The sequence below is a fragment of the Amphiura filiformis genome, chromosome 8 (genome assembly GCF_039555335.1).
Source record: "Amphiura filiformis chromosome 8, Afil_fr2py, whole genome shotgun sequence".
NCBI classification, from domain to species: Eukaryota; Metazoa; Echinodermata; class Ophiuroidea; order Amphilepidida; family Amphiuridae; genus Amphiura; species Amphiura filiformis.
Genome location: NC_092635.1, coordinates 28,351,260 through 28,363,529, shown reverse-complemented (window position 1 = coordinate 28,363,529; position 12,270 = coordinate 28,351,260). Strand labels below are relative to the sequence as shown.

Sequence of the window (12,270 nt, the reverse complement as noted above, 5' to 3'; positions counted from 1 at the left end):
TCCGACTTGTTTTGATTGATCACATCACATATATTATTAGGATTCAAGTTTCACAGACAAAAAGTATGAAAGAAATCTGTTAATGGAGGTACAATCCTAAGCAGGCGATGTCTAAAGGCCTGTATTTGACAAAGGGAGTATGCAACATAAGATCATACTAGTACAGCATCATATTTTGGTAGATACTTGCATTCCACAAAATTACCAATCATATCTTTGTTTTAGGTGGTAGATTGTCAGATTTGGATCCCATCATGGCAACAGTACAGATCAGTGAGAATGACCAGCCTTATGGTAGCATCATCTTTCCAACATCTTCTCTTGAAAAAGATGTTGCTGAAGACTTTAACCCTGGTGATGGGAGCTCAACCAGGACAACATTTACAGTGGAAAGAAGCAAAGGTTCTTATGGAAAAGTAGCAGTAAGTATCAAGAAGACCCACAAGTTTGCATCACTATACAACTAAAATGGTCCTCTAAAACCTTTTCAGTCTTATTTGAACACATGAAAACGACTTTAATTACTGATTCATGCTTAGTTCATGTGTTGATGCTGCTTACTTCAAATGTTACAAATATTGGTGTAGTTTGTTCTTTATTTGTATGTCTATGTGTGTGTATGTATGTCAAGATAGCGCAATCAATAAGGTGCTCAGCTTTGGTGTGTGAGGGAACAAGTTCATGCCTTGCAGTGTTATAGAAAAATTATTTAATTTGTGTACATTGTGGAACATACTCTTTGCGTGGCTGTGTATAGTAAGCTGTTGTACGCAGATAACCTTGCATATATGGATGCGTAGAGCAGCATTGTATGCTTGTGTATTCGCATGATTAGTCGTGCAGTAACAAGCATAGTTGAATGTTCCACGATGTACACAAATTAAGTAATTTTTCTATAGTATGCTTTCATGAAAAAAGTGTTAAGTGTTTTTTCTTGTCCCTGCGAAACGCAATTGGGAAAGGGGACTATAAAGGGAGCTCTGATGTAGGGGTGTGCGTGTCTGTCTTATGCAGAAAAAGTTAAAATGTTAGCTCTTGGCTTCTTTTGTTGATTTCTCCAAAATGATGAATTTAAATGGGACTTGAGGTCATTTTGCAAAAATATTAATTTATTATTATTTTTTTATGGACCATAAATGCCCGAGAATCACCCCTCTGGCAGGGACACATTTTACGCACTACGTAATTTACTAATCTACTTTTTATTGTGTATGCAGAATATTAAAGCAAAATGTATATAAAATAACAACATTTTCACTGATATCAGTAATATAATTTAACCTTTACATCTACTTTTTACAGGCTGTGTGGGAGATCTTCACTGACTCCGTCTCCGGTACTTTCCCTATGGTAGAAGACATGCTGTTTCTTGGTGAATATCAACCTGACAGCGGTGTGACGCCATTACCAGGGGCACAGCGCCCTCATACAGGAACACAAGTGATCTCTTTCAGTGGGTCGGGAAGTGAGTACAATTGTTGTAAACAAACTGCAGAAATTCATACTTCATTGAAAATTATATTCCCATGGCACTCCTCATCTATGGTGCTACTTAACCCCCTGGACACTACTGGTCATCTATCAGCATTTCCGATTGGTTGATAACTTGAAATACTCATTTCAATTGCCAATTATGACTAGGCTTTTAACTATTTATGGTCAAACTTGCATTTGCAGATGATCTTATTAATAATACCCTCCTTGATTGGTTCAAAATTGGACACAATATTCATTTTGGCCAATCGGCAGGTAGTTCTCTTGGGATAAGATATACTACAACTGATGGGTCTATGCCAAAAAATCAAGTAACCTAGAAGACGATGTAAGAGCAATTGGGCCTGTTGATAATGGCAGCGATTGCCCCAATCAAATTGAGAAAAATTATATTTGTTATCAAATCATAAATAAGTCTTATTTGAGTTGAAGTTATGATTTTGCAGGTTTTTAGAAATGCAAGTTTGCACAAATAAGTATCTCATTTGACAGGTTGTACCTCAAACCTTTAGTCTTCATTGTACACTTGTTTTCATCTTTTATGGCTACCTAGATCTTGGTCTTTAAATAAAATGTACTTTTGAAGCAACCAGTTGACTTATAGTTGTGAAAATTGCATTGTAGGGAAATGTATTAATAGTGGTGTGGACTCTGATGTAGTAAATTACCTTAGCTTTAGTCCAGACCCAGTATACTTATTTGGATAAAATGAAAACTTAATTTTTGCCACAATAAACAGAGTATAACAACATTATGTACATATCATGCAGTTATTAAAATGCAAGTATAATAAAAGTATTTTACCACCCTGGCATCTCCCATTTTCAGGTGCTTATATGATTGTTCCTGAGATGTACCATCTACCTGATGATAGTAGCTCTGGGTTATCTATTAGTGCATGGATACAACCATACCATGAGTGTGATGGGTTTATTATGGCCAAGGTGGCAGCATCAAATCAAGGAAAAGCTTATTACAGTCTGAAGGTGAAGATTACAGGACCACAGAATGCATACCTAGAGTGTAGATATTCTACAGAAACATATGTAAGTATATCACTGATCTTCCTCATCATCAGGTGGTTGAGCATCGATCTAGTGATGTGAAGGTCCCAGTTCCAAATCCTGGATGGTCAGTGACTTGTTTCACTGGCTATCATTTATGTATGTTGAGACTTGTGTAGGAGACGTGATGAATTTCCCGCATAGCTTTACTTTCTTTTTCCATCTTGAATTTGATTACTGTGTGATCTCCAAAACTGCTTAAGCTTCTTGGATTAGAAAATGATAGAGAGCAGGTTTTGAACTGAAGGTGTATAAATAAAAACATCATAGCTCTTCCCCATCTGACTCAATAGCTCAATTGGTAGAGCATCAATCGATCTAGTGATTCAAAGTGAGTCGCCAAAATTTTATCACCTGCTGTCCACAGAGTACTGTATAAGTGGGTATTTTTGCACACATAATTTGTTTGATAAAGGGAAGCTTTGTGCATTGTATTTTCACAAAATTAATGTCTTGTCAATGGTTGTTATACATGTATGATGAAATTGTTATTAGCATCTTTTTTGTTTTTGTCTATTCTAGACCAATATTGGTGGTGGAATCACATACGATGGCAGTAACCTGGCCGATGGCAATTGGCATCTAATACTTGTTACCGTGGACAACACAGCACTCAAACTTTCCTTCTACGTGGATGGAGTTAAGATTGGTGAAAACCCAATGATACAAGCTAGTACAGATGGACCTGGTATACAATATGTTGGAAGTCTAAGTCCTGGGACTGAGATGTATGTTGGATTATTACAAGATGTGAGGCTGTTTAGCAGGATGTTGCAACCAGGGTAAGTTGATTGGTTTCGGCCTTAAAAATAATTAAATATTCTCTGTAATTCACTGCAGCAGTGTATCTACAGATTGTCTCGCCTTTTGTCTGGCAAATCTTCAATTTTATATTACGTTGTGCAGTGTTCCTATAGCATTACATGTGGTTATATGGGGTATAAGTTCTCACATAAAAAACTCTGTGGTATAGACAGAGAGACAGAATATGGGAAAAAGAACAAATTTGTTGGTTGATACGTATTTATGTCCTAGTCTTTGACTGTGGCATTGGTACAGATATTTGTACTCCTCTAGTGCAGGTACTATTATATACTGGGAAGATGTATAAATTTGATGACACCTCTGTCACTTTCAAAGAGGTATTAGAGGAATATGATGAGACAGGTGCCCTGTTCAATTCTAAGCAAACTAATGCTGTATTGATTCCAAATTTATTTGCTCCATTGCATTCACATTCACAAATCTCCTCTCGCAGTGAATGGAATTTGTCCAGTGTGATGTCATTAGGTGTCACCGTAGCTGGAACTGTAGCTATTGCTACTGTAGCAGTGCATAGCAAACATGCAGGTGAAGTGTAGTAGTGTTAGCATAACACAACAATCAGGCCATGTTGACTTCAGTCCTGGGTATGTTTTAAACAAAAAAGTTGCATCAATGTAATACAATCAGTTTGAGAAGTTGCAAAGTTTTTAAAACTAAAATTGCATCTGTTGTATTTTTATCCCAAAATCTAAACAGTGAAATTGATGAGATCTACAACATACCAGCCAGCACAGATGTGACCCCTATATCAGGGTATGTGACCTTTGAATCAGGAGTCACGACAGCAACAATTTCTGTGTCGTCATTACAAGACATAGAGGAAGAAGGCAACGAGGTCTTCACAGTGAATCTGCTTTCCAGTAATGGTGGAGCTGTTGTAGACAGTGAAGAGGCAACTGCATTACTCACCGGTAAGTGCACATGCTATTCGATCCACCATTGCCTATCCCAAATCAGGGCAGTAGCAGCAAGTTGAACAGAATAATATTTAGCTTCAAATTGCCAAAACTGTGGATCTGCGTAACCCCCCCCCCCCCCCAAACATTGATGTAGGTTGATGCAGATCAAGCCTGGAAGCCACCACATCCAGCCATTGCATTTGACTCAATTTTCAAATTGACTCATCTTTATTTGGTAAATGTCTTCCAAACGGTTGAGTACAAAGTAACAAAATATGTGTTGTGAATCAAAATCATATACCGTATTGTCTCTGATAAACGCTCCCCCTCTAATAAATGCCCCCTTACCATTATCAAGTACTGGTATATTCACCTATGTTGGATTACAGTAGAACCTTCACAACCCCTGTACTTATGTCTGGAAAAATATGCAAGAAAAAAAAAATGTTTATTAGAGACAACACGGTAAATATTTTATTTAAGCAGGAAAAGATATTATACACTGTAGGTGTAATATATTAGGTAGGCACAAAAATATTTGCTTGCCTAACTCAACTTTAAAACAAAAAATATGTTTGTTTAATTATTTATTATTTCTTCCTTTGTTTCAATCCTTTCTAACAATTGAATACATGAGGTACAAAGTAAATGCCATGACAACATAATAAAATTTTAACAAAGCCAATCATTGTTTTATATTTTTTTGTTCAAATATTATATTTGGAAGCCTAATCTCAAACTTGAATCAAAAGAAAAAAAGAAATATGAAGTCCATACTGTATGTGGGCCAGGATAGGTTAGAATATGCATGTATTTTCCCAGGAGAAAAGCAGGTTGGAAGTTTTTATAGTGTGATCATGTAGGACAAACAAGCATATTGTAAAAATGCCATTTTTGGTGGTTCAACTGTGTTATTAATGTATTGTAATATTTCTTTGCTATATATTTTGCAGTCTTGAAGAGTGATAATGCTAATGGATTATTTGGTTTTGATGGTCACTGCTTAGTTACAAACATTGCATCATCTAACGAAGATGTACAATTTCAATGTCCAATCATGCGTTATCGTGGTGACGAGGGCGTAGTCACCATACCATGGGAAATTCGGCATAAAGAAACCGGTATCTTAGCAACAGAAGACTTTTACACTGCTAGTGGAGAAATTGTATTTCCTAATGGGATCAGAGAAAATGTAAGTGGCAAAATCAAGTTGATCAAATATTTTTCCCTTTTAATAAACAAACCGTAACCCGTAACCTCAGAAAACCGTACATTTAATACATAAGTGGCTCAAACTGCCCTGTCTATACTGTGTACAAGACTTTAGGGTCATGGTAAGAAGTAAAACATACATAATTCTATATTTTTCAAGATGAAAATAAATAATGGGTCAAATAAATATTCTGTTTTAAAATTAGGCAGGCAAAGAGCATAAAGAAGTACGGGTAGACAGATTTCCAGAAACTTTTATTTCAAGAAGTATCCACTATTTAAATACTTCAAAGACATAGCCAGCCTACAGTGTTACCCCACTTATGACAGAGTGTGTTTGATTTAATATTATTCAGATAAATATCTACTTCTGATATTTTTTAATAGTATTTCATTCATAAACTTATTTACAATTACATACAAATTATATATGGGTTTTCAGATGATTACATTTGCAGCCATCAATGACATGGCACCAGAAGACACAGAGCACTTTGAAATCATGCTCCTCGCTAATTTACCTCTTTCCGATGACGGTCTTATCGGGTCTACCATCACAAGCGGAGCAAGCATAGATCCAGAAGCCAATGTTAATAATATTACCATCTTTGCAAGCGACTTCCCAAGAGGTCTTATCCAGTTCTCAACTGACCCACCACCAAGTGCAGGAGACCCATTGATTCCACCAGCCTATGAGATGGTGACGATGTCAGTACCTGAAGAGATTGGAGTCTTGACTCTGCTGGTGGTCCGAGCCCAGGGGCTTATGGGAGATGTCACCATGGAATGGAGAACTATAGATGGCTCTGCTGTGTCTGCTGGTAAAGAACCAATAGATTTTGTGGTAAGTTGTCATTGCATCATATGAAACAATTCACAAATTTAACACTTTATAATGTTGTTGTGAAGTTAAGTTTTATATCTTAAATTATGGATATAGAAACTCTTATCATGTTACACATAATGTAATCATTATGTAACAAAAATGCATTTATCTATCCGTTTGCTGTTCATGCTATTTGGCTATTCCAGTTTAAATTCATACACACCTTATTGAAGACTTGATCTTAATCTTACACACAGGGCACACTTTTTGATCGCATCACATGTAGAAACCAATATTGAATTTGTGACCCGATCCAGTCCACTCAGGCTAAAGTCATTTTTTTTCAAAATTGAGTTATTGTCAGGTTTATAGGAAGTAAATAATTCCTATTTATCAGTCTAAACCCCATATTTATAGCTGATTTGGTTTGTAAAGTTACAACATTTTTACATGTTCATAGTCTAACTATGACTAGCTATAACCGTAACCTATCTCTGGCTATATCTCAGTTTTGTATTTGCAGACATTAGCCTGAGTGGACTAAATCTGGTCACATTAAATTTTTTTTCTAATATGCATATATCTATTTTGATTTAAAGAGTGGTGGTGGTACACTGAGCTTCGCAGACCAACAACGCTTTGCCTACATTGACATAACTATTGTGGATAATAACATTGCAGAATTAGACAAAATATTTCAAGTACAGCTCTCCAGCCCAACAGGAGGAGGTAAGCTTTTAAAATGAAAATGTGTATTTTTCATGCAGAAACATTTGATGCATGTAAAGCTAATAATAACAGCAGTAAATTCCATTTTAAGTTTTGTAACTGAAGTCTCTTTCAATGAAATGTAACCTTTTTTGTAATCCATGACACTTTGATGTTAGAATGTAAATCAGTTTTAAATTCCTCTAAAAAATGTTGAAACATCATCACTGTAATTAGGCCAAAAAAAAAAAGATGTTTGCTTGCCCTCAACTGACTGACCCTAATTTTGGAAATCGGAAAAAACAATTTTTTTCTATTTACTGTACAAAAGAATACCGACCCTATTTTTGGAAATTCTTGAAAAAGTGTTTTTTTTTCCTTTTCAATTTTTGCATTCTGAAGATGTAAAAAAAATGTATTCTACAGCTTGTGTTCAACATTTTAGTTGTTTTGTAATGTTAGTTGATTCATTTTGACACCAAAATTGTCTGATTTTTCATATTTTGAGCCTTAATTTAATACAAATAGTAGAGTTTGCTAGTAATTTTTAAAAAAAAGAAGAAGTAAAAAAAAAAAAAAATCCAGACCGACCGATCCAATTGTTAAAATTCTTTTGAGGGCAAGCAAACAATTTTTTTTCCTGGCCTTGTCGGTACACCACACACTTTGGTTAAAACTTCTACTGATCAACATTGCATTTTATTTTTGTTCTTCATCATTGTTTTACATTTCATTTAAAAAGGTGGTAAGTATTGAATGTAGATGCTCTTAAAAACATTTTTTCATTTTTCTAGTACTATCATGGAATGTAACACAAGCATGTTGAATTAACGGTATAATACACTCTAATCTAGCTGTGATATCAAATTCTACAACATAATACATGAAAATAAGTTTGTACCATGTTTTTAACTTCCATATATAAGTAAATATTCCCAAAATTCTTTCAGCATAATTCTAAAAATCAACAGATGTGTTAATTGAGTTCTCAGTGTTTTAGACATCCAAAATTAATAACCTGTTCCAATAGCTATGTTACTACATGTAGTAATAGATTGCAAAACTTTTTTAATTTGAACCAAATCTTGTTTGTAGAACTTGCTGGATTAATTTGATATTCTCATCAGCTTTTGTCACTATATCCCTCTGCAGCAGGCAAGGCATGTGTTCATGGGTAAAAAAGGCACATTTGCATAGCAAAGCATTCATCACCCCACATGACATATTATTATTGCACTGTCCTTAACATCATGGCTCTTGTTTGATTACTTATAGGCATGTAAAAATAAAAATAGTGCTCATTCGTTCCTGCATGCTGGTAACCTGGTATTACCAAGGCCCACTCCTGTTAAAGCCATAATAAATTCGGTTATGTTTTTGTTCAAACACAATATTTTGGCATATTTGTAATGTTTTCACATGTTACACCTAATTTGAATCAGCCAAATTGCTTGTAGGAAAAACAGATCAGTTTAGAATTATTACCTGAATTCAAATAATAAATCTCCCACCTAAATTAAACTGTCAAGATTGGGGTGTTTTGTTGTTTCATTTTACATCATTATTTAGAATTTAGTTATTTTTAGTAAAGAATAACAAAATTTAAAAGTTGATGGAAATCACACGTTATGGCTTTAATGTCTGCCACATCCTTATACCATGTTCACAATTTAGGAAACCAATACACTAACTGTCCAAGGTATATCCATCATTACTTGCTAAAATTCCTGCATTGCATTGCTTAGCGCTTTTATACCAATTCATTCATTTCTGTATGTTATGTGATATGACTAATCAAAATGGGTGGTATATTAGGAACATTGATTCAGAGTCAGTAGCATAACTTAGATTGTCCAAAAGTGGTTGAAGTTGACTTTCAAAGGGAGCAAAATTTGACAAAAATGGGCAGCACAAAATGCCTAAAAACGTGTCAACCAGTACTCTACTAGGGGCAGCAAGAGGGGGAAATAAAGCTTCCTCCTTGCCCCTCCCCCTTGGCTATGCCATAGGTCAGAGATATGGTCAAGTCAGGGCTTGAGTTTACACTCTTCTCAACTGTTCACTTGCAAGTCCTCAAAAGTACTACTGCTATGTGCTTAATAACAAAAAAAAAACACCTCTCTTAGCCACATGAGAACTACCTGCCGATTGGCCAAAAAGAAGTTTTCATTATCAATTGGACCAATCAGCAACATTGTTAGAATGATTTCACCACACAAAAAAATTGGGGTGAATTAATTGCAAAGCTCCATTCTGATTGGTGATTAAAGTGAAGATATCATGTAATTGACCAATCAGTGGCTATGTTAGATCAGCAGGTAGTGCTCAGGGGGTTAAATATCAGGGGTAATTTTACCACATTTTTTTCCAAAACTGAACCACTGCCATAATTATGTGGACTTGAGTTGCAATTAATCTGTTTCCAGTTGCAACAAATTTACCTTTGGAATTAAAAACCATAGAGTTTTCAACAACATTTGATGCACAAAAGAAGATAATTACATTTACATGATTTATTAGTATCCAATTTGTTGCAGAAGTGACATTATATTTCACTTGATATACAGCTTCATTTGGTTAAACATATCACATTGTGTATTTGTGTATTAGGCTTAATTGTCTTCAGCATAGACCTTTAAAGTTAGGCATAACTTAATTCTTATAGTCTCTGTATATGCTGTTTAATGAATTACATCATGTTATACCTTTAAGCAGGCCCGTTCCCAGGATTTATTTGCGGAGGAGTGTGACATTTTCAAAATGTGGACCTCCCCCCCCCTCAAAAAAAAAATGTCACTTGCATGCAAAAAGTGGACATGACCCCCAAAAATTGACTTTTTAAAAACTATTTTAAACAGTTTAAAATGAAAATTTTATTTTTGTGTAATTTAGACATTTTCTCCCTGAAAAGAAGACATTTTTACCTTGAAAAGAAGAATTTTTTGAAAGAGATTTGATTGGGGGTATGGTTAAAAGATGTAATTGCCATTCTTTACAACTCACTTTTTACATGTATATTCCATTCTAGCTGAAGTTGGTCCTGGTTCTATAGTGGAGGTAACCATAGAGAGTTCTGATAATGCTTATGGCACATTCCAAATTGCGGATGATTCCCTTGAATTGGACACACCAGAAGCCCAAGTTGGATTTAGTGCTGCCAATGTACAGGTAAGCTTTTCACAATTTCACTTCAACATGTGAAAAATATTTGCTTAATTTTTGTCTCAATATTTGATACTATATATGACTGGACACCACGAGTTAGCCGTAAATTCGGCCCCCGGTCAATTTTATTTTATTTCGTGTTTAGAAAATATATATCATAAGCTTTAAAGTGGTATACCATTTGACTTCAAATGATATCCAGAAGCGGGGTTATGGTTTGTTGAATTCTGTTCCTTCAACAAAATTGTACCTTTTTCCACATTTCTGGTAATAAATACCAAACAGTCATAATTTGGCGGTCATTTCAAATCATCCCCAAGTAAACGAGGTTCAGGAATGTCCTCTCATTGTTAATTGGTGGTTATACATACCTAAACAAATGCTTTGTTATCCACCACTTGAACAGGATTTAGCCAAAGTAAACAAAGGCAAGAACTATTTAAGGATTCTATAGAAATAGGTAGAAGCTTATTATCCTCTTCAGCAATATAGGATTATTAGTTGGTTTAACTCTGTAGTTACCAACCCCCACGTTCACGAAGATTGCAAGTCAATCGCGTACCACCTGTTACGGCTTTGCCTTGCGGTAGAGTTAACAGACGGGGCTCTGGGGGCAATAGTCTGTGATCTGAAAGGCTGTTGGAGCAGTCTGGAGGGTTGCAGATTTTGCTTACTGTATGACATCATCTTCAAGATCATCGAGCCTTATCTCCAGGTTTGTCTACAGTTAGGAGGAGAAATAAATCTAACAAAGTCACCAGTTAGTGACCTGTAGGGAGAGAACTGGTCCTTAAATCCTACCTTGGTTTAGACCACTGAAACTTAACCACTATGATGAGTTCAACAAACAGCACCCGGGTTAAAGCCCGGATTTACATTCGCACCGACTAACTCAGGGCCTGGATCACCATCCAGTGCATGATGATGCACCACCCCTAAAGCCAATCGGAAAGAGTGATGGTCCTCCTACAGCAGGGCGAACACCACTCCGAAACCCAATTAGACGGGATGCTGCTAATAACCCTGATGATAGAAGGGCACTTTTACATGCCAAGAAAAAGATTGGTATCGGGACATGGAATGTCAGGACCCTTCACCAGCCTGGTAACTTAGAATTACTTATTCACCAATTGGAGAACTACAAGTGGGAGATAATGGGTATATCAGAAACCCATTGGATAGAATCAGGAGATTTCACACAAGATGGTTACCAAATATTGAGCGCCGGTAGTGGATCTACTCACAGAGCAGGGGTTGCCTTAATTCTCAACAAGAATGCCCAGAGATCACTCCTCGGCTACAATCCTATTTCAGAAAGGCTAATTACAGCAAGGCTTCGCACTCAAATAGGAACAGCTACCATTATGCAGGTGTATGCACCTACAACGTCATACCCAGACGAAGATATTGAAGACTTTTATGACCAACTGCAATTGGAAATAAATAAAACACCTTCCCAAGACATCCCTTATCATCATGGGTGATTTCAACGCGAAAGTTGGTATCGACTGGGAACCATGGAATGGCGTTATTGGGAAGTTTGGTATTGGAGAAGCAAGCGACAGAGGTGAAAAGCTGCTCAGCTTTTGTTCATCGAATAGCCTGTGTATCACAAACACTCTCTTCAAAGAATCCAAACCAAGTCGCCAGTGGACCTGGGAATCCCCAGATGGTTCCACAAGGAACAAGATCGATTTTATCCTAATACGACAAAAATGGAAAAGCGAAAGCGTGACTTCCTCGCGCAGCTTTCCCAGCGCAGACATCGGATCTGACCACCAACTTGTTTTAGCCAACATTAAACTGAAACTTAGATCCAGAGGGAAACAATACAAGATCAAGAAATTTGATGTAAGCAAACTGTACCTACAGCAGACTTACAGTGACTACCAAGTAACAATTGGTGGAAAATTTAACCCACTAATTGAACTACCCGACACAGACATAGAGACGGAAGAGCTATGGCAGAATATTAAGTCAGGCTTTAATGAAACAGCTGACAAGGTCCTAGGAGCAAAGAAACCTCAGAGACAAAAACCTTGGTTAAGTGCCGAAGTTCTTAAGCTGACGGAAGAAA

The 12,270-nt window shown here is 36.3% G+C and overlaps 1 protein-coding gene across 1 annotated transcript in view; it reads left to right on the top strand.

The window, feature by feature from the left end:
- Positions 1-12,270, top strand: part of LOC140158904 (adhesion G-protein coupled receptor V1-like) — a 122,152-nt gene that overhangs the window by 21,544 nt on the left and 88,338 nt on the right. Inside the window, exons 14-22 of the mRNA XM_072182173.1 lie at positions 226-422; positions 1,303-1,465; positions 2,323-2,540; positions 3,081-3,340; positions 4,080-4,294; positions 5,236-5,474; positions 5,937-6,338; positions 6,920-7,049; positions 10,057-10,196. Coding sequence (XP_072038274.1) covers positions 226-422; positions 1,303-1,465; positions 2,323-2,540; positions 3,081-3,340; positions 4,080-4,294; positions 5,236-5,474; positions 5,937-6,338; positions 6,920-7,049; positions 10,057-10,196 — 1,964 coding nt within the window. The remainder of the gene's footprint in view (positions 1-225; positions 423-1,302; positions 1,466-2,322; positions 2,541-3,080; positions 3,341-4,079; positions 4,295-5,235; positions 5,475-5,936; positions 6,339-6,919; positions 7,050-10,056; positions 10,197-12,270) is intronic.